The sequence below is a fragment of the Elephas maximus genome, chromosome 16 (assembly GCF_024166365.1).
Source record: "Elephas maximus indicus isolate mEleMax1 chromosome 16, mEleMax1 primary haplotype, whole genome shotgun sequence".
NCBI classification, from domain to species: Eukaryota; Metazoa; Chordata; class Mammalia; order Proboscidea; family Elephantidae; genus Elephas; species Elephas maximus.
Window position 1 is genome coordinate 51,609,093 of NC_064834.1, and position 18,641 is coordinate 51,627,733.

Here is an 18,641-nt window from a genome sequence, read left to right on the forward strand (position 1 = left end):
AAAAGAGCAAGTAACAATATTAACAAAAGAGCTAATGCTTTCTACCATTTTGATGACAGTTCTGAGTTCAGAATTGTTTTGATTATAACCCTCAGTCTGTGGAACACTATACACTCATTGAAATGGTTTATACTGCAACTTTAGAAATTCATGTATCAGTCAGAATGAAAGAAGTGAGAAATACCTGGAATATCACTGAGACATGGCTACAACTCTGTTTTAAACTGCTCCCTTTTAGACTAGTTCTGATGAGAACTTTTATAACATTGTCTAACGATAAAGTAGAAAAACACTGTCTCTTAATTTCCTTACAGCAATTCCTGCTCTAATATTATCCATTAATAAATGATAATATTGTTAGCAAAGCTGTATCAGTTTTTATGGGGGGAAAAAAAGATAAATATAGTCTGAAGTGTGGCTACAGTGCTGAGTAGTAGAAAGAGAATACTGGACTTAGAATCAGGTAATATGAATTTATACTCTGAGGTCAAAACTTCTATCTGTAGGTACTATTCTCTGGATCTTTCATTACATACAAATACAGTTAATATTTTCATTATATATAAAATACATTTAATAATATGCACTTTGCTACCTTCCAGGTTTATGCTGAGGATCAAATGAGAATGTGAGAAAATACTGTGGAAATTGTAAGATGCTATTAAAATATAAGGCATTGCTATTCTCAGGACTGTCCTGGCGTTGCTGGGGACTCTAGCAGTTAACCCCTTAAAAATGGGCAGACTCCACAATATAATTTTTAAACAGTTTTCTACCCTTTGATGAGCAGCTTACCTCGATGGAGGGGAAGACTGTTCAGCTCTTGGGATGTGAATTCACAGATGCAGACAAACAGCCTCTCTCCCTCTTTTAGACTGGGAATAGTCACAATTTCCACAAAACTGCTGGGGAACTGTCCTGAAAATCAAAGCAAGATGTCCGATATTGAATGTTTTTTTCTTAGTGGTGTACAGGGACAAAAAATGTTTTTCTGATCCCATCTACAACCTCTGAATTGAGAACTCACTGATTACTCATATATGGGGGTCTATTGTGGAAAAAGTACACAAAATTAAATGCATGCAGAAAATGAAAATGAAATTTTCATGAATTTGAAAATGCAATTAACATTTACTGGGTACCATTCCCTGCCATTGTAAGTACAACCAGAATGCTCCTTAGAAGCGAGGATGGCGAGACTACGTCTTACATATTTCAGACATACTATCAGGAGGCGTCAGTCCTGGAGAAGGACATCATGCTTGGTAAAGTACAGGGTTAGCAAAGAAGAGGAAGACCCTCAATAAGACGAATTGACACAGGGGCTGCAACAATGGGCTCGAGGATAGCAGCCATCGTGAACATGGCGCAGGACCGGGCAATGTTTCATTCTGTAGTACATAGGGTCGTTATGAGTCAGAACCAACTTGACGGCACTCAACAACAACAACATTCTATGCTAGGCACACTGCAGAGGGAAAAATGAGCAAGACCGTCTTGGCCCTCGATGATCTTACAATCCCACTCAGACATAAAATCTGATTCAGACACACAATAATTTGATTCTGAAAGCAAGTGTCACAACATAGGTAAACAAATTGCTACAAGAGTTCAGAGATGACTAGAGAAGGTTAGGAGAACAGGAAAATTTTTATGGAAAAGGTGGCATTTGAGACAGGTCTCTAAAGATGGGTAGTGGGAGAAAAACAGGGCCTACCAGTTGGAAAGAATAAGAAAGTTTGGTTGATTCTACCTTCTAATTATCTCTTGTATCTGTCTACTTATCTCCAGCCCCATCACCTTGTCCAGGCCGTCATCAACTTTCACCTAATTACTGCAAATTACTGGCCTCCTGACCTTCAGTTTTCCTGCCTCCTATCATTCTTCAAAGGTCCCCGGGTGGCACAAACTGTTTGTGCTTGACTACTAACCAAAAGGTTGACTGTTTGTACCCAACTGGGGATGCCACAGAGGAAAGGCCTGGCAATCTGCTTCCGTAAAGCTTACAGCCAAGAAACCCCTTTGGAGCTCAGTTCTACTCCATAATGCATGGGATCACCACGAGTCAACTTGACAGCAATAGGTTTTTTTTTTTAATCATTCTTCAATCTGCAGCAGTGAGCTTTCTAAAATACCAATATGATCATGATTAAAACACTTCATGGTTTCCTATTTCCGTAACTCCTTACCACAGCACACGATGCCTTCTGTGATATAGCCTCTGCTCAGCTCTCCAGCCCCATCTCTCCTTCCTCAACCACTCATACTCCATGCCACACCAGGCTTTTCTCTGCCCCTCAAATTTCCCATGTTCTAGGTCATCCCAGGGCCTTTGAACAAGCAATTCTCTGCCCGTACCCCTTTGTCTTCCTAACTCCTACTCCTTTTTGTCTCAATTGAGAGATTTTCTACTAGGTCATAATCAGTAATCTCCCAAATGTGGGTTATGTGTCCCTCTCAAATGTGTCCATGGCACTCTTTACTTCCTTTCTCCTAGCACATGACATTTTGGGCTGTACCTGCAGTTAACTGCCTTCCTTCTAGAAGGTAATCACCAAGGGGGGTAGAACTGTATGTATCTCGATTATCATTATATTCCCTGGTGGACATTCAACAAGTGTTTGTTGGATGAATAAACAACCAAGTGACGCAGTCTGTTCTAAGAACTGTATAACATACTCCAACCCAGACTCACATAAATATGTGTAAGTAAAGGACTGGACTAACACAGGTGCATACTGGGTGGGAAAAACTTTCACCTTCCCTTGGCTAATTAATGAAAGAAATTTGTGTCAACATACATTTTAAAGAATTGATGAAAGGTAAACTGGTATATAGAAGTGGGAGTAGGTAGTATCTAGGGTAGATAACAGCTTTAATAAATTTGGGCCACCCATGAATCTAGGATGGAGAAAACAGGATCAATCATGTTACCTTCATAAAAGTGAAGGAAAAGATGGAAAAATAGTTACAAGAAGGCAGCCAGGGAAAACAAGGTGGAGAATACCTGTTTTCCATACATCAGAGATAAAAACTGATTGTGAAAGCAATGGTAACTGAACAGGTTGCTCTGCACAGAGGAGGAAGGTATATTGTGAGAAGAGAAAGAAGAACACTGAATACAAACGATAAAGACCTGGAAAGGGAAGAGAAAGATGTGAATAGAAAACTGGGCTGGGGGCAGCTGGTATCTAACCATCTTATCCTCTTGAAGGGATTGATAAGGACAGGTAGAAAGATACACAGAAACTTTCTCCTCATTGTAGAGACCACGTATGAATACATAAGGAAAACACAAAAGGATTCTGAAGCTTGTAGACTTGGACTTCCCATTTAACTTTTGCTTTTAGTATGGAAAGAAGAGAGGCTCTGGTATTCACTTTGTACATGGGGAATCACCACCTCTTACCTGTAACATCCTCTTTCTTTCCTAGAAGCCAAAATTCATCGACCACTGCCAGCACCTCGATAATATCTCCCACAAAGAGGGGCAGTTCTTCAGATACACTTGGACAGAAGTCAAAGATAGCACGAACCACTGAGCCAGGCTCCATGTTTTAGAACCTGGAAAGAAAGGGCAAAAGGAGCAAGAACGCACAAATATGTAAGGCATGTGTAACACAAATCTATTTCTTGAGAATGCTAAAGTTTAAGCTATAAAGATACTAACAATGAAGTCAAAGCTAAGCAAATAAGAAGTTTGTACTTTATAATTAAAAAAATCAAAATACTTTCTCATTTTTTTAATAATTAATTTTTTTTGAAAATATGCACAGCAAAACACACCAATTCAACAACTTCTACATGTCCAATTCAGTAGCATTGACTACGTTCTTCAGTTGTTCAACCATTTTCTCTGTCCTTTTCCAAATTATTCTTCTACCATTAACACGAACTCATCATCCCCCAAGCTTCTTATCTAACCTCTCAAGTTGTTGTTGTCTCATTTCTTTCTTTAAAAACGATAATTTCTTCAAATATTTTTTCATTTGATTCTCAAAGTAGTTCTGAAATTGGAAAAAGAAAAAGTGACTTCTACCCCGGAGTGACAGAAAAGATGCAAGATGGAATGCAGGCGTTCAGCATGCCTGAGAAGGGCAAGAAAGGAAATGAATATTTTTAAAGCAAACCCAACAATGTGGTATTTAAAAAGTACCATGTTGCATGGTATTAAATGTGGTATTTAAAAAGCAGGGATTTTAAATAAGGCATCTGATTTATTCCCCATAAGCATCTTAGAGAAAACTGAGGTTAGAAAACTTAATTTGTCCGAGATTACAGAACTTGTAAGTAGCAGAGCCAGGATTCACACTAAGGGCATTCTGGCTCCTACCTACTGAGGTTCCGTTTGCAGAAATGAAACATGACCTGAACAACAACTGCGGGGCCGCACCCCAATGGCCAAGATTTAAAATGTCTTGAAAAGTAAAGGTCCACGAAAAGAACAAGAAAACACTATGCAGATGGCTCCTAAAGACAAGATTTAATACAGTATACCAGATCAAGTATGTGTTTTCAGTTCAAAGAAGTCTGTGCCCAGCCTTGGATACTATCCTTGCACTGTTATGGTATCTGTGCTGTAATAAGGGTATGAGTCCATTACACCTGGGTATGTGTGTCTGGGGAGCCTAAGTATGTGTTATGGATTGAGCTGTGTCCCCCAAAGATGTGTGTCAACTTGGCTAGGCCACGATTCCCAGTATTGTGTGGTTGACCTCCATTTTGTGATCTGATGTAATCACCTACATGCTGCAAATTCTAACCGTAGTGGTTAGGAGCTACGGCTGCTACTAAAAGGTCAGCGGTTTGAATCCACTAGCCGCTCCTTGAAAACTCTATTGGGCAGTTCTACTCTGTCCTATAGGGTCGCTATGAGTTAGAATCAACTCCACCATAATGGGTACAATGTTAATGAGGAAGGATTAGAGGCAGTTACGTTAATGAGGCAGGATGCAATCTGTAGGTTTAGGTTGCATCTTGAGTCAATCTCTTTTGAGATATAAAAGAGAGAAGGGAGCAGAGCGGAGAGGGACCTCTCACCACCAAGAAAGAAGAGCCAGGAGCAGAGTGTGCCCTTTGGACTCAGGGTCCCTGCACTGAGAAGTTCCTTGACCCAGGCGAAGATTAATGACAAGGACCTTCCCCCAGAGCCGACACAGAGAGAAAGCCTTCCCCTGAAGCTGGTGCCCTGAATTCAGATTTCTAGCCTCCTAGACTATAGAGGATAAATCTCTGTTTGTTAAAGCCATCCACTTGCGGTATTTCTGTTACAGCGGCACTAGATAACTAAGACAGTATGTGTTTAAGCAATATAAAGAGTGAAAATAGAGTACATACATCTACCTGTAAACAATTTGCCACGATTAGGCTACATTTCTCCCTAGGTCTTTTATAAGGAGTAGAACATCTCCAACATCTACAGGGTGTCCATGTACCAAGTCCATTTTTCTTCATTTATTCCAAGTACTCATTTGGCATTGGAAAAGACGGTAGAGATGAGGATTCTAACTTTTATCTCACATATAACTATAATCACATCAAAAAGCACCCAGTTCCTAATTACAAAAAAATACGGTTGTAGACTCTTTACAATCTAAGAAAATTCTGAATACTGTGTAAGGCATGGAAACCCTGGTGGCATAGTGGTTAAGAGCTATGGCCACTAACCAAAAAGGTCGGCAGTTCGAATCCACCAAGCACTCCTTGGAAACTCTATGGGGCAGTTCTATTCTGTCCTATAGGGTTGCTATGAGTTGGAATCGACTCGAGGGCAACGGGTTTGGTTTGGTTTTTCAGTTATGTTAGGCATATTATGAGCAGCTCAGTGTATTCATGTGAGATGATACCTATAAGATTTTAATGAATCATGCAACACAATTAAACATTACATATTTCATTTGTACTGCTGAGTAAATGTAGCGTATCTTTATGTGACTGGAACTTTTTTCTACGAGATGATCTGAATCGAAAGTGGAAAAGAGAAGTGGCTAGTAAACATTTCCACATCCTCTGTCCTCTTTTATCATATATTTAAGGTTTTGTTTTGTTGTGTTGTGTTTTTAATGTAGCTATAATTACATGCTAGAAGGCAGCATAACGTGACTGCAAAGCACTGGGCTTCTGGAGTCAGAGAGACCAAGGTTCAAATCCCAGCTCCACTATTTATTAGCCATTTCACCTTGGACATGTTACTTAAGCTCTCTGGGCTTCAGTTTCCTTGTCCAGAAAAATGAAGATACTACTACTCAGAATAATCACCAAGAGGATGATTATAATGATGAAAATAATTATAATAATGTCAAATATTTATTGAGCACTTACTATGTGCCATGCATTATACTATATACTTCCCTCACTAAAGATCCCACAACAACAAACCTATTCCCGTCAAGTCGATTCCGACTCACAGCGACCCTGTAGGACAGAGTAGAACCGCCCCACAGGGTTTCCAAGGCTGTAATCTTCACAAAAGCTGGCTCTCACGTCTTTTTCCTCGGAGTGGCTGGTGAGTTTGAACCTCGACCTTTTGGTTTGCTGCTGAGCGCTTAACCACTGTGCCCCCAGGGCTTGCTTCACAACAACAATCCTATCAGATACAACTGGTTCCCGTTGTGCAGGTGAGGACACTGGCATAGAGCGGTGATGTCATCTGTCTAGTGTCGCACAGTATCAGAGATGGGATAGAATTCCAGATCTGTGTGCCTCCAAAGCCTTCACCGGTATTTTGTTAGTGTGAAAGCATCTTGAACAGGGCCGGTACTGAAGGTGCTGGATACATGGTAGCCGTTACGACAAAATGTCATCACCATAATCAACTACAAGCTCAAATCCGTGTCACTGATACCGCATCATCAAAGAATGTATTATTTCAAGTAGATGAACACTACAGAGCTTGGTATTTCAACATGTCAAAACTTGGTAAGTTCTGACCATGTTAAAAAAAAAAAAAAAAAAAGGCACATTATCTCCTCCCTGCTTTCTTCAATAGAGGACATTGAACATGATTTACTCTCTGGCTGATGGGCACAAGTTCATTAGAAAGGCCATACAGTGCCAGGCTGTGTATAATACATAACATCAGTACAGTGTAACTTTTAGGCCTTTCTCCTTTGACATCAGCCTTCTCTCCGCGATCAGTTTATCTCCTCTGTCAACTTGCCAACCCTCTTTCTAGACTGCTGTTTATAATCTGCTGCAGGAGAGGGACCACATGTACGCCACTAAAATTACTCAAAGTTCCTGGATAAAGAGTGAACAAGCTCTAAATGAGAGGCTAACAAACTCTTTTGTGTTAAAATACATGTGTTAGTGCTAGAGTTTTCAAGAGTTATGTTTCATGTGCTCTGAGGCCCCGTTCTTATTTTCTGGCTGCAGTCCAGAGGACTGAAGTTGCCAGATGTCAGATTTCTGCATAAGAGCAGCGTCATAACTTTTTTTTTTTTTTTAGCCAAACATAATATTTTGCAAACCTCTTGGCCATCTATACGTAATTAAAACAACTCTTCAAGGTTGGGCCAGGGTGGATATTATTTTCCTTATATGATTTTTTCTCAAATTCTATCTCACTTTTATCAGACTACATATTTCATTATCTAGAATATTAAGTAAAGAGTTAGCATAAGGCCCAGATGATTACTGATATCATATTACATTAAGGAATAACCCTTATGATCTGAAAGAGTTAAAGCCTCTCCCTGAGAACCTTTTTTACTTTACCAGAAAATGACTCAGAAGCAGAGGAGGGTCTGGCTCAATAAATACTTTTACTAACTGACCTCCTACCCTGTTGGAATGAGTGCGTAATCACTGAAGAATACACACCCTAGCAGGGTACTGAAGTCAGAACCCAGCTGAATTAAATGATTCATGTGTGAAATGACAAAGTAGTCCTTAACGTCTTCTATTTTATGTAGACAGCATGAATTTCACCTCAGTCTTCTCTGTCCTGTGTATACTATGAAAAGCAACATTGTAATCGTGCCTGGGCCATTTTGAAGGCCTGGACATATATTTTGAAACTTAACCGTAAATGGCTTATATAAGCTGTTCCATCAACTCCAGATGGAAGTAAAAAGAACTGCAGAGGAAATCAGAACACAGATGGGCTTCAGCGTCAACAGAGGAAATAACTGCCTATATGGCACAATTTCAGGGACATCAGGAGACTTAGCTGTTAAGACAACATCACTTTCCTCGCTTGCTGGTAAATGTCTACATTTCCATTCTGTCTTTGAAATATAAATATTCTTGTGAAGATAATTCTTCAAATCCTTATTAGAATGTAGGCTCTATGAGGGAAGAGATTTTTGGTCTACAGCAGGGCTCAACACATAAAATGTTCTCAAATTTTTGGTGAACAAATGATTTATTGTACTTTAGCAAAACATATGAAATTATTCATATTGACATCTCCATTTCCACTTACCCAAAACTAAATTAACCATCTCTTTCCCACAAAGAGTTTTATCTTCCAACTTGCCTACGTGTGGCATACAGGTAGGTCTTCGAGATCAAACGTTAAAATCTTCATCATCTACAGCCAACAGTACACTGATAACAACAGCTACCATTTGTGTATCTGCCATATGTCAGGCCTGACACTGAATCATCACTACACTGCAAGGTATACAGCAAGGCTTAGAGTCAGGGTGTCTAGGTTCAAACCCCAGTGCCCCACCAAGCAACTTACTTAACCTCTCTAATAGCTAAGCCAGAGCTAGAACTCGGCCTGTTGGCTGAAATGCCCATGTTCTTTTTAATAAAACATCGCTTCTCTTAAATCTTGTTGGTTCTTCCTTCGAAATCTTCTAGACTTCTATTTTCCTCTCTTTGTTTCCTTAACATTTTATTCCATAAATTTTCAAAAGTGAAGTTGAAAGAATTTTACACCCACCACGTAGATTCTATCATTAACATTTTACTTTAGTTACTTTATCAAATATCATCCCTCCCATTATCCACTTGTTAATCCGTGCCAGCTTTTGATGCATTCCAAAATATTTTTTATTTTTGATGTATTTCAAAATAAACCACAGACACGTTCCCCTCAAAACTTCAGCATACATTTCTTAACTAGAGTTCAATATCTGTTTATAGTTTTTCTTTTTTGACGTACCATCTTCCTTTCTTATTGGCCAAAGTTACAAAAACATACCTCATTTATTTTCTTTCACTAATCTGTCAGTGAACCTGATTAATCTTCCTAAAACATTGATTTTTACAGATTACTCACTTGCTTAAGAATTTACAAGGTCTCCCTATTTTTCTACAATTCGTTCATTCATGTATTCAACAACATTTATTGACCCAAATGGAGTCAATCAAATTTCCATGCAGGCTAGAAAGTTGGCTCTACCAGGTATACTAGTTGTTTGATACCCCTTAACCCAATACTCTTTAAATATTTATTCTCTAATCTTGTTGGTGGCTGACAGTAGCATTTAGACTCTCCTCTATTGTCCTAAGAGCCCTGGTGGCGCAGTGGTTAAAGCACTAAACTGCTAAATGAAAGGTTGGCTATTTGAACCCACCAACTGCTCTGTGGGAGAAATACGTGGCAGTCTGCTTCCGTAAAGATTTACACTCTTGGAAACCCTATGAGGCAGTTCTAGTCTGTCCTACAGAGTCACTATGAGTCGAAATTGACTCGACGGCAACAGTTTTGGGTTTTTTTGGGTTTTGTATTGTCCCAAGCAGTTCAACACCTATCCCGAAGTATCTATCCTACTTAGGAGAAAATAAAACCCTGCAGGTAACATGGCCACTAATCTTAGAAGGAAATATTCAAGGCTTATCTACAGAATGAGAGAAAAAGAAAGAGCAAAAGGGAGAAACAATTTCTCCATCCTCTTACATCTGCAGTGGTTTTTTAGTGCCACAAGGATGTTTTAACACTTTCTATGGGTTAATGGCTTTGGCGACTACCTCTTAACATGACATACCTCCCATGACATACCCAGGAACACTCAAGATGTTATATGTGAGACAAGATATAATCCCTGTCCCCAAAAAGCTTAGCTTAGCATTTCCTAAAACATATTCTGAGGACACTAATCTTCATGTTCCAAAATATAAAACCTACATATAGTCCTTATTAACTTGGGAAAGATTTGAAAACTTATTTCCCTCTTGGAGGAGCATAACGAATATTAGTATATCATAGGCTGAGATAGTTCAGGCAAGCCCTTTCTAATCTGGCACTTCTAAACTTCTCTGGCCATGGCACTCTTTTTACAGGACACGCTTTAGGTTTTTCATAGCTTCCTCTCACCCTACTTATCAATCAAAAATAGTTCTCCTGAGCAACAGAGGAAGGAGGAGAGTCAGGAAGAGGAGGAGGAAATGGAATGTATGGCTAACTGCCTTCCTTGCCATGAGATCAGAATTGGATGGTACCTAGCTACCATTGCTGACAATTTTGATCAAAGATTCTACAGAAGAATTCTGTTCAAAAAGGGGAAAACGCAGAACAGCATTTCAAATTCTCATGGACTACAGACTTCCTGGAGCCATGGAGGCTGGGTGAATCTCCAAAACTATTGCCCTGAGATAATCTTTAAACTTCAAACTAAAAATATTCCCTGGAGTCTTCTTAAAACCAAACAACAGTTTAGCTTAACTAGTAAAAGGTGTCTGCCCTGAGCATTATGCGCTTTTAAAATCTGTCTATATGAACACATCCAAACTTCCTGAGGGACCAAATTATTAAGCTGAGGACTGGAGACCATGATCTCAGGAGATATCTAGCTCAACTGGTATAACATAGTTTATAAAGAAGATGTTCTACCTCCTACTTTGGTGAGTAGCACCTGGGGTCTTAAAAGCTTGTGAGTGGCCACCTAAGATACTACACTGGTCCCACCCCATCTGGAGCAGGGGAGAATGAAGAAAACCAAAGACACAAAGGAATGATTAGTCCAAGGACTAATGGATCACAACTACCACAGCCTCCACCAGACTGAGTCTGGCACAACTAAATGGTGCCCAGCTACCGACACCTACTGCTCTGAGAGGGATCACAATAGAGGGTCCCAGACAGAGCTGGAAAAAAATGTAGAACAAAATTCTAACTCACAAAAAAAAGACTAGACTTATGGTCTGACAGAGACTGGAGAAACCCCGAGGGTATGGCCCCCAAACACCCTTTTAGCTCAGTAATGAAGTCACTCCTGAGGTTCACCCTTCAGCCAAAGAATAGGCCCATAAAACAAAATGAGACTAAACGGGAACACCAGCTCAGGGGCAAGGACAAGACAGCAGGAGGGGACAGAAAAGCTGATAATAGGGTGCTCAAGGTCGAGACAGAGAGAGTGTTGACATGTCGTGGAGTTGGCAACCAATGCCACAAAACAATATGTATATTGTTTAATGAGAAACTAATTTGCTCTGTAAACCTTCACCTAAAGTGCAATAAAAATAAATAAATAAAATCTATGTCTATATGGAATCAAATTGTCAACGGCAACTCGAAAGATTAGATAGAAAAACCTTAGGAGGCAGCAAATTTATGTTAATGGAGGAAGAACAACCCGGAAAAGGAGGGTGAGAATGGTTGCACAACTCAAAGAACGGAATCGATGTCATTGAACCATACATGTAAAAACTGTTGAGTTGGCATACGTTTTGCTGTGTATATTCTCAACAATCACAACAAAATAAATAAAATAAAATAAAAAAAAGTAGTACTCCTCAGTGGAGTCCTATCCAATCTAAATGGTCTCTGCCCCCATAAAGAGAGGACTTCCTCCTCTGGGCTTTGTCCATAACTTGTTTCTTTGTTTACAGCGATCTCTTTAATCCATGGTGACTCCCCAGTCTTTCCCCACCTCTCCTGCTCAAGCCCACCATAATCTTTCATGTCTCTGAACTCCTATGTCCCTTGCTCTTCTATCGTTCTGTAGATTTCTAAGACATCAGACTGATATGTAAAAGTTAAAGCCACGAGAGTGAATGTGCTAATGAAAACATATTCAGTAAAAAAAAATAATAATAATGTTTTTTAAATGTAAATCACAAAATGTGAAAGAAGGCCTGGGAAAGTTTGGTAATCTTTAGTAAGCAACATACCTACAAGTGTGGACCTTTTTTTTTTTTTTTTTACTCTACTAGAAATCTGCTGAAATCATAAACTATAAACTTTTACTCCGATAGACACTGATACCAAACAGCTTAATAAGTAATTTCCAATATTGCCTTCTGAGTAAAGGTCTGAACCTGGTACAGCTTGAGGACACTAAACAGAAAGCCTGGCTGGATGTCTTCCATCTGCCTTCCAGGTCCATCTTCAACTCTTGTCCACTTTCTCTGTGCCCTGGGAGGCTGACCCACCAGGACTGCATCAATACATGTCTCCAGTATTTCCAGTTAGGTTCAGTCAATGGGTGGCAGCGGCAGCAGATCTGAGAGTAGAGGGACTGTGAGGCTGGGGCATTTATTCCCCAGTCTGAGCTGTGAGTTGGCTACTTTGCTCTACCGAAAGCCAAAACCTCTTCCCATACAGGTCTTTCTCTTGACTCAGGTAACCACTCTATCCCCTGCCCTTTCAAGTCTAGGGTGGCTCTTCTGCTAGCCCTGGTGTATTGAACAATTCTTTGTTATGTTCCCTAAACCTGTCCATCCCACTGTAATTAGGACTTCCTCAAATTACCCAATTTGAGTATGGCTTCTGTTTCCTGCTGGGACCCTAAGTGATACATAGCCAATAGTATTTTTGGGGATTTATGAGAACTGTACACAGAAAGAATGGGGACAGAGAGGCTATATAAAATTAGCTTCCAAAATCTACCACTCTAAATCCACGTGAGAGATAAATGCTTGAGATATAAATTTTGAAGGCTCTAAAAAAATGAGGGGAAGCAGTGAGTATTTGTTTATGGCGACAGAAAATCTGGCAACAATTACGGGTAGTGGCTGCACGACACAATTAATGTAACTGACATCATTAAATGGTACACCTGAAAAATGTTGAATTGGCAAATGTTGTGTTATATATATTTTTACAACAAGGAAAACAAAATTAGGAAAATACTGATGCCTGGTACCCCAACCAGAAACCCTGGTGGCATAGTAGTTAAGAGCTACAGTTGCTAACCAGAAAGTCTGCAGTTCAAATCCACCAGGCGATCCTTGGAAACTCTATGGGCAGTTCTACTCTGTCCTATAGGGCTGCTATGAATCAGAATCGGCTCGATGGCAACGGGTTTGGTTTTCTGATTTGGGTGCCCCAACCAAAAAAAAAAAAAAAAGCTCCACTTTTGATGGATTTGGTCGGTCGGATTCAGAATCTAAACAGTTATTTCAAAATCCCGACCAAACTATTTTGCTACTAGTAAAGTAGGACCTGTGAGTTTTGAAATTTTACTATATTCTTTCAGAAAGAATTGTGATAACATCCACGATCTTTCCAATATTGCCCAATCCATAGTATAAATTTGGAGCCCTGGTGGTACGGTGGTTAAGCATTGGGCTGCTAACCAAAAGGTCTGTAGTTAATCCACCAGCTGCTCCTTGGAAGCTCTATGGGGCAGTTCTACCCTGTGCTATAGAGTCACTATGAGTCGGAATTGATGCAATGGCAATTGATTTGGTTTTTGGTGTTTATAGTATAAATTTAAATTCTGGACCCCATCTTAAAAGCTTACAAGCGACCATCCAAGGTATGCTTGGTCCCTTTTCACTGGGAGTACCAGAGGAAGAAGGAGGGTCAGGAATCAGTGGAGGAAATGGAATACATGTCTAATCGCCTCCACGAACAACTGCCTCCTTTGCCGTGAGACCAAAAGAACTGGATGGTGCCCAGTTACCGCTACAGAACATTTAGATCAAGGATTCTATAAAAGAATTCTGATCAAAAGGGGGTGTCATGGATTAAACTGCATTCCCCCAAAATGTGTGTATCAAATTTGGCTGAGCCATGATTCCCAGTTTTCTGTGACTGCCCACCACTTTGTCATATGACATGATTTTCCTATGTGTTGTAAATCCTGCCTTTATGATGTTAGTGAGGGGAGAAGGGCAGCAGTTGTGCTGCTAAGGCAGGACTCAATTACGGAATTGGATTATGTCTTGAGCTGGTTTCTTCTAGCATATAAAAGAGAGAAGTGAACGGAGATTCAGGGGGACCTCGTACCACCAAGAAAGCAGTGCTGGGAGCAGACTGCATCCTTTAGACCCAGGGTTCCTGTGCATAGAAGCTTCTAGTCCAGGGGAAGATTGATGAGAAGGACCTTCCTCCAGAGCCAAAAGAGAGAGAAAGCCTTCCCCTGGAGCTGGTCCCCTGAATTTGGACTTCTAGCCTACTTTACTGTGAGGAAATAAATTTCTCTTTGTTAAAGCCATCTTCTTGTGGTATTTCTGTTATAGCGGCACTAAATAACTAAGACAGGGGGAAATGTGGAAGAGAATTTCAAATTCTCATGGAATCCAGACTTTCTGGAGCTATTGAAGCCAGAAGATCTCCTGAAACTACTACCCTGAGAAATCTTTAAACCTTGAACCAAAACTATTCCTGAAGCCATTTTGAACTGAATAATAGTTTAGCCTAAATAGAAAAGAAGCCCTGCATTAAGCATTGTATTATTTTAAAGAATTACTTATATGTGGCCAAAGAGACAACAGCAACTCGAAAGGATAGATGAGAAGCTTGGGGTGGGATGAGTTTGTGTTAATGATGGTGAAACAATCTGGAAAATGTTGTTGAGAAAAGTGGTACAACTTGAAGAATGTAATCAATGTCACTGAATTGTACATGTAGAAATTGTTGAAGTGGTATATGTTTTGTTGTACACATTTTCACCAAATTAATTAATTCTGGGCCCTAGAACAAAATTTCCAAAGGGGTTTCCTTAGTTGCAAGAAAACAGACTGATATTTCTCCTTTCCTGTTTACTCCTACAAAGCGGGGAAGGGGAGTATGGGAGCCAAAGGGCCACATCTCTGCCTACCTGAAAAGGGCTGAGAAGAAGTTCCTCTTTGTAGGGACTCTCTAGTACAGGTTTCTACAATGGAATATGTTTTCATGAGCATCTGGAGATTTTATTAAGTTTCAGAACAGAATTCTCCAGAAAACATTACTTTTGGGGGATGAGAATCCATTTTTAAAATGTCAAGTCCCACCAATGAGAAGTAATATTTATCCTCAAAAACAACTTCACATCAAATTCACAACAACTTGAAAGATTAGATAGGAACCTTGGGGGGCAATGAGTTTATGTCATGGGGGGGGGAACAGCTCAAAAAAGGAGGGTGAGAATGGCTGTACAACTTGAAGAATATAATCAATTTCACTGAATTGTACATGCAGAAACTTGAACTGGTATGTGCTTTTGCTGTGTATATTCTCAACAACCAAAAAATAAAATAAATCATATTTTAAAAAAATCATTTCTATACTCATAATAAAAAAGAATGTAATCAAGGTCACTAAAATGTACATGCAGAAATTGGTGCATGAATTACTGTAATGTTTTTGCTGTGCATATTCTCGACAACAACAAAAGAAATCACTTAGAAAAAAAAAAACAATTGCACATTTCTCTTGTTCCTGACACCACTGGGCTAAAAAGAACAGTCTTTTTCCTTTGTGTGAAAGGAAAAGACATGTCAGAAAATGAAGTCTAAATCTGTTTCAGGAAGGAAGTGAGAGAAGCTAGGAAAATAACATTTCCTCCTCTAGTTTATGTCACTGGAGTTCATTCTGGACAGAAGGTCAGCTGTCACTGCCTGGTGATTACCCACAACTAGCAACGGATGATCAGGAAAGGTAGACACCATCTTGATCATGGCATGTCCTATAAGGCTGAGCATCATGGCCTGGGCCGATCTGTTCAGATTTGTGCAACACTTAGCCCTCTTCTTCAACAGCATGTCCTCCCCACTCACTGCGCTCTCCTGATTATGGAAGCACTGGGTCACAACCGGTACTTTGGTTAAGGTTATGGAATATTGGACTATAAGAAGAAATGAAAGCTCTGCTCTGGTTTAGGTGGGATGATCAGAGAAACTAGGGTAGAAACGTAATCTGGTATCATAAACTGCCTTACAATTTATATTACAACATTTCGCTTATGTCAAACTTGTCCCAAGTTGGAAGGTAACTACCTCCATAGATGGAGCAGGATACATATCAGAGTTTTCACTAACCATGGAAGAGTTCTCTGGCCGTTTTCAGGAGTTAAGCTGAACAGCCCTCGTCAAAAGCACCCAAATATTTCTGTAATTTTTTTTTTTAATGAAAGAGAATTTAAATGAAGAAAGTATCAAGATCGACTGTAAGGGTATAGCAGTTTTAACCTAAAGATTCTATACACACACATACACACACCTTAAACTAACATTTTTCTCCTTTTTTTTTTTTTTTAAATGCATTTATCTCTCTATATCAATTCTGTCCTTTTGTCAAAAGTGTACTGCTGGAAGGTGGTCCCCTGACTGTGTGATACCGATGATATCAAGCTTCATAGAACACCTGTTATATACCTCTTATGATAAGTGGGATTTAGAGTTTGATCTGGTTTATATCCTTCTAAGAACAATAAGTTCACCAAGAAATAAGCCAAAGCCCTCCCCATTCACTTCTGAATAGAAGTGCTAAGAAAAATCTGTGGAGAGCTATCTGGCATATTTTCAAAGATATGTGGTTAATATTTCAAGATTTTTTTACCAAGTTTGAGGATATTTACATTAAAGAAACATTTCCAAATCGGTCAATCTAAAAGCTCCTTATGTATTCTCTCAGATCTACATTTCTTAAATCATACTTGAATCTCAATTATGGGTGGAAATTTAAGAATCACTGACTCATAACTAAATAAATTGGGCATGCCTGAGCTAAGCAGCTTAGCCACACATTCAAATGAACTACTCCACTACACTGTATATGTAATAAATGCTCAGATAATACATCTGATAGCATTTGCAGAACTGCAGATTAAGCAAAACTTCAGGGTGTGGCTGCAGAAAACAAGGAGCACAATAAATGTAAAAACAGAACGTTTTTGTTATAGATTGAATTGTGCCCCCCAAAAATGTGTGTGAACTTGGCTAGGCCATGATTCCCAGTATTGTGTGATTGTCCACCATTGTGTCATTTGATGTGATTTTCCTATGTGTTGTAAATCCTACTTCTATGATGTTATTAATGAGGTAGGATTAGTGGCAGTTGAATTAATGAGGCAGGACTCAACCTACAACGTTAGGTGGTATCTTAAGTCAATGCCTTTTGAGATACAAAAGAGAGAAATGAACAGAAAGACAGGGGGAACTCATATCACCAAGAAAGCAGCACTGGAAGCACAGCGTGCCCTTTGGAATTAGGGTTCCTGCGTGGAGAAGCTCCTAGACCAAAGGTAGACTGATGACAAGGACCTTCCTCCAGGGCCGACATAGAGAAAGCCTTGCCCTGGAGCTGGTTCCCTGAATTCAGATTTCTATCCTACTAGACTATGAGAATAAATTTCTGTTTGTTAAAGCCATCCACTTGCGGTATTTCTGTTACAGCAGCACTAGATAACCAAGACATCCAGTGTTCCAAGCTACAAGCATTACACAGAGCTCTACAAGGTAGGCATTTTGTTTCTTTTCCTTGGATGTTTCAAGTACAAACTAGTTTTTCTGCTAAAGAAGCAAAAAAAAAAAAAGGCTGGAGGAATTTATCTGCCCTTTGGCTTATTTAAAAGGGTAAAATATTCTTGTCATTTTGGAAGAAAGAATCAGGAAAGGAATTTAGAAATTAAAGATTCTGAGGCGCTTCTTTGAAGAAAAATCAGGAGGAGAGAAACTATTCCATTGGAGTTAAAAGTATCTGAGATCATTCTCAGTGTGGGTAATTTTTAATCATTTTAAGGAGTACCAGCTTCCAAGCAGGGACTAGCAGCTTTGCAGGGGGCACTGGTTTCATCTCCCATGCGGGAGACCCGGGTTTGATTCCCAGCCAATTCACCTCACGTGCAGCCACCTCTATCAGTCTTTTGTGTTGCTATGGTGCTGAACAGGTTTCAGCAGGGCTTCCAGACTAAGAGAGGCTAGGATGAAAAGCCTGGCCATCTACTGCCAAAAGTCTATGGATCACAATGGTCCAATCTGCAGCCGATCATGGGGATGGTACAGGACTGGACACTGTTTAGTTCTGTCGTTCCTGAGGTTGCCACGAGTTGAGGCCAACTCCGTGGCAGCTAACAACAACAATAACAAAAGCAGCTTTACACAAACAAAAAATAAAAACTACCACTTGCCCTTCTGGAAACATGAAGGGAATGTGTATATATGTAATCTGGTACTTATTGTTCAAAATGAACCAGAGATAATGCCAAGATGCAGTGAGCAAAACGAACAGCCGATTCCTTAGATGATGTCAATAAGAAGGATTTAACGTTCTAAATCAGGATGTCTCAGCCTTTCTCCCCCCTGAGACATGATGGATACACAACTTTCTCATCCACTCAAGAAAGCATATGGGAATGCCAGTAAGTAAAGCTATGGTTTTTCAGGAAAAACCTTGACCCCACATAAATTTATTACAGTTTTGATTTAAAATTTTCAGCTCTTTAGTGATTGCTAGTAAAAACTGAACACAATATATCAGGGACTAACAATATCAGAATGTTATGTTTCTGGTAAAGGATGAGCAGTCCTACCAAAACGAG

At 39.7% G+C, this 18,641-nt stretch overlaps 1 protein-coding gene across 2 annotated transcripts in view; it reads right to left on the reverse strand.

The window, feature by feature from the left end:
- DNMBP (dynamin binding protein) overlaps window positions 1-18,641 on the reverse strand; it is a 131,098-nt gene that overhangs the window by 83,720 nt on the left and 28,737 nt on the right. For both annotated transcript variants that reach the window (XM_049854892.1, XM_049854891.1), the window contains exons 2-3: window positions 3,410-3,564; window positions 796-918 (exon numbers count right to left, since the gene is read on the reverse strand). In XM_049854892.1, the coding sequence (XP_049710849.1) occupies window positions 796-918; window positions 3,410-3,554 (268 nt within the window). In that variant the 5' untranslated portion in view covers window positions 3,555-3,564. The remainder of the gene's footprint in view (window positions 1-795; window positions 919-3,409; window positions 3,565-18,641) is intronic.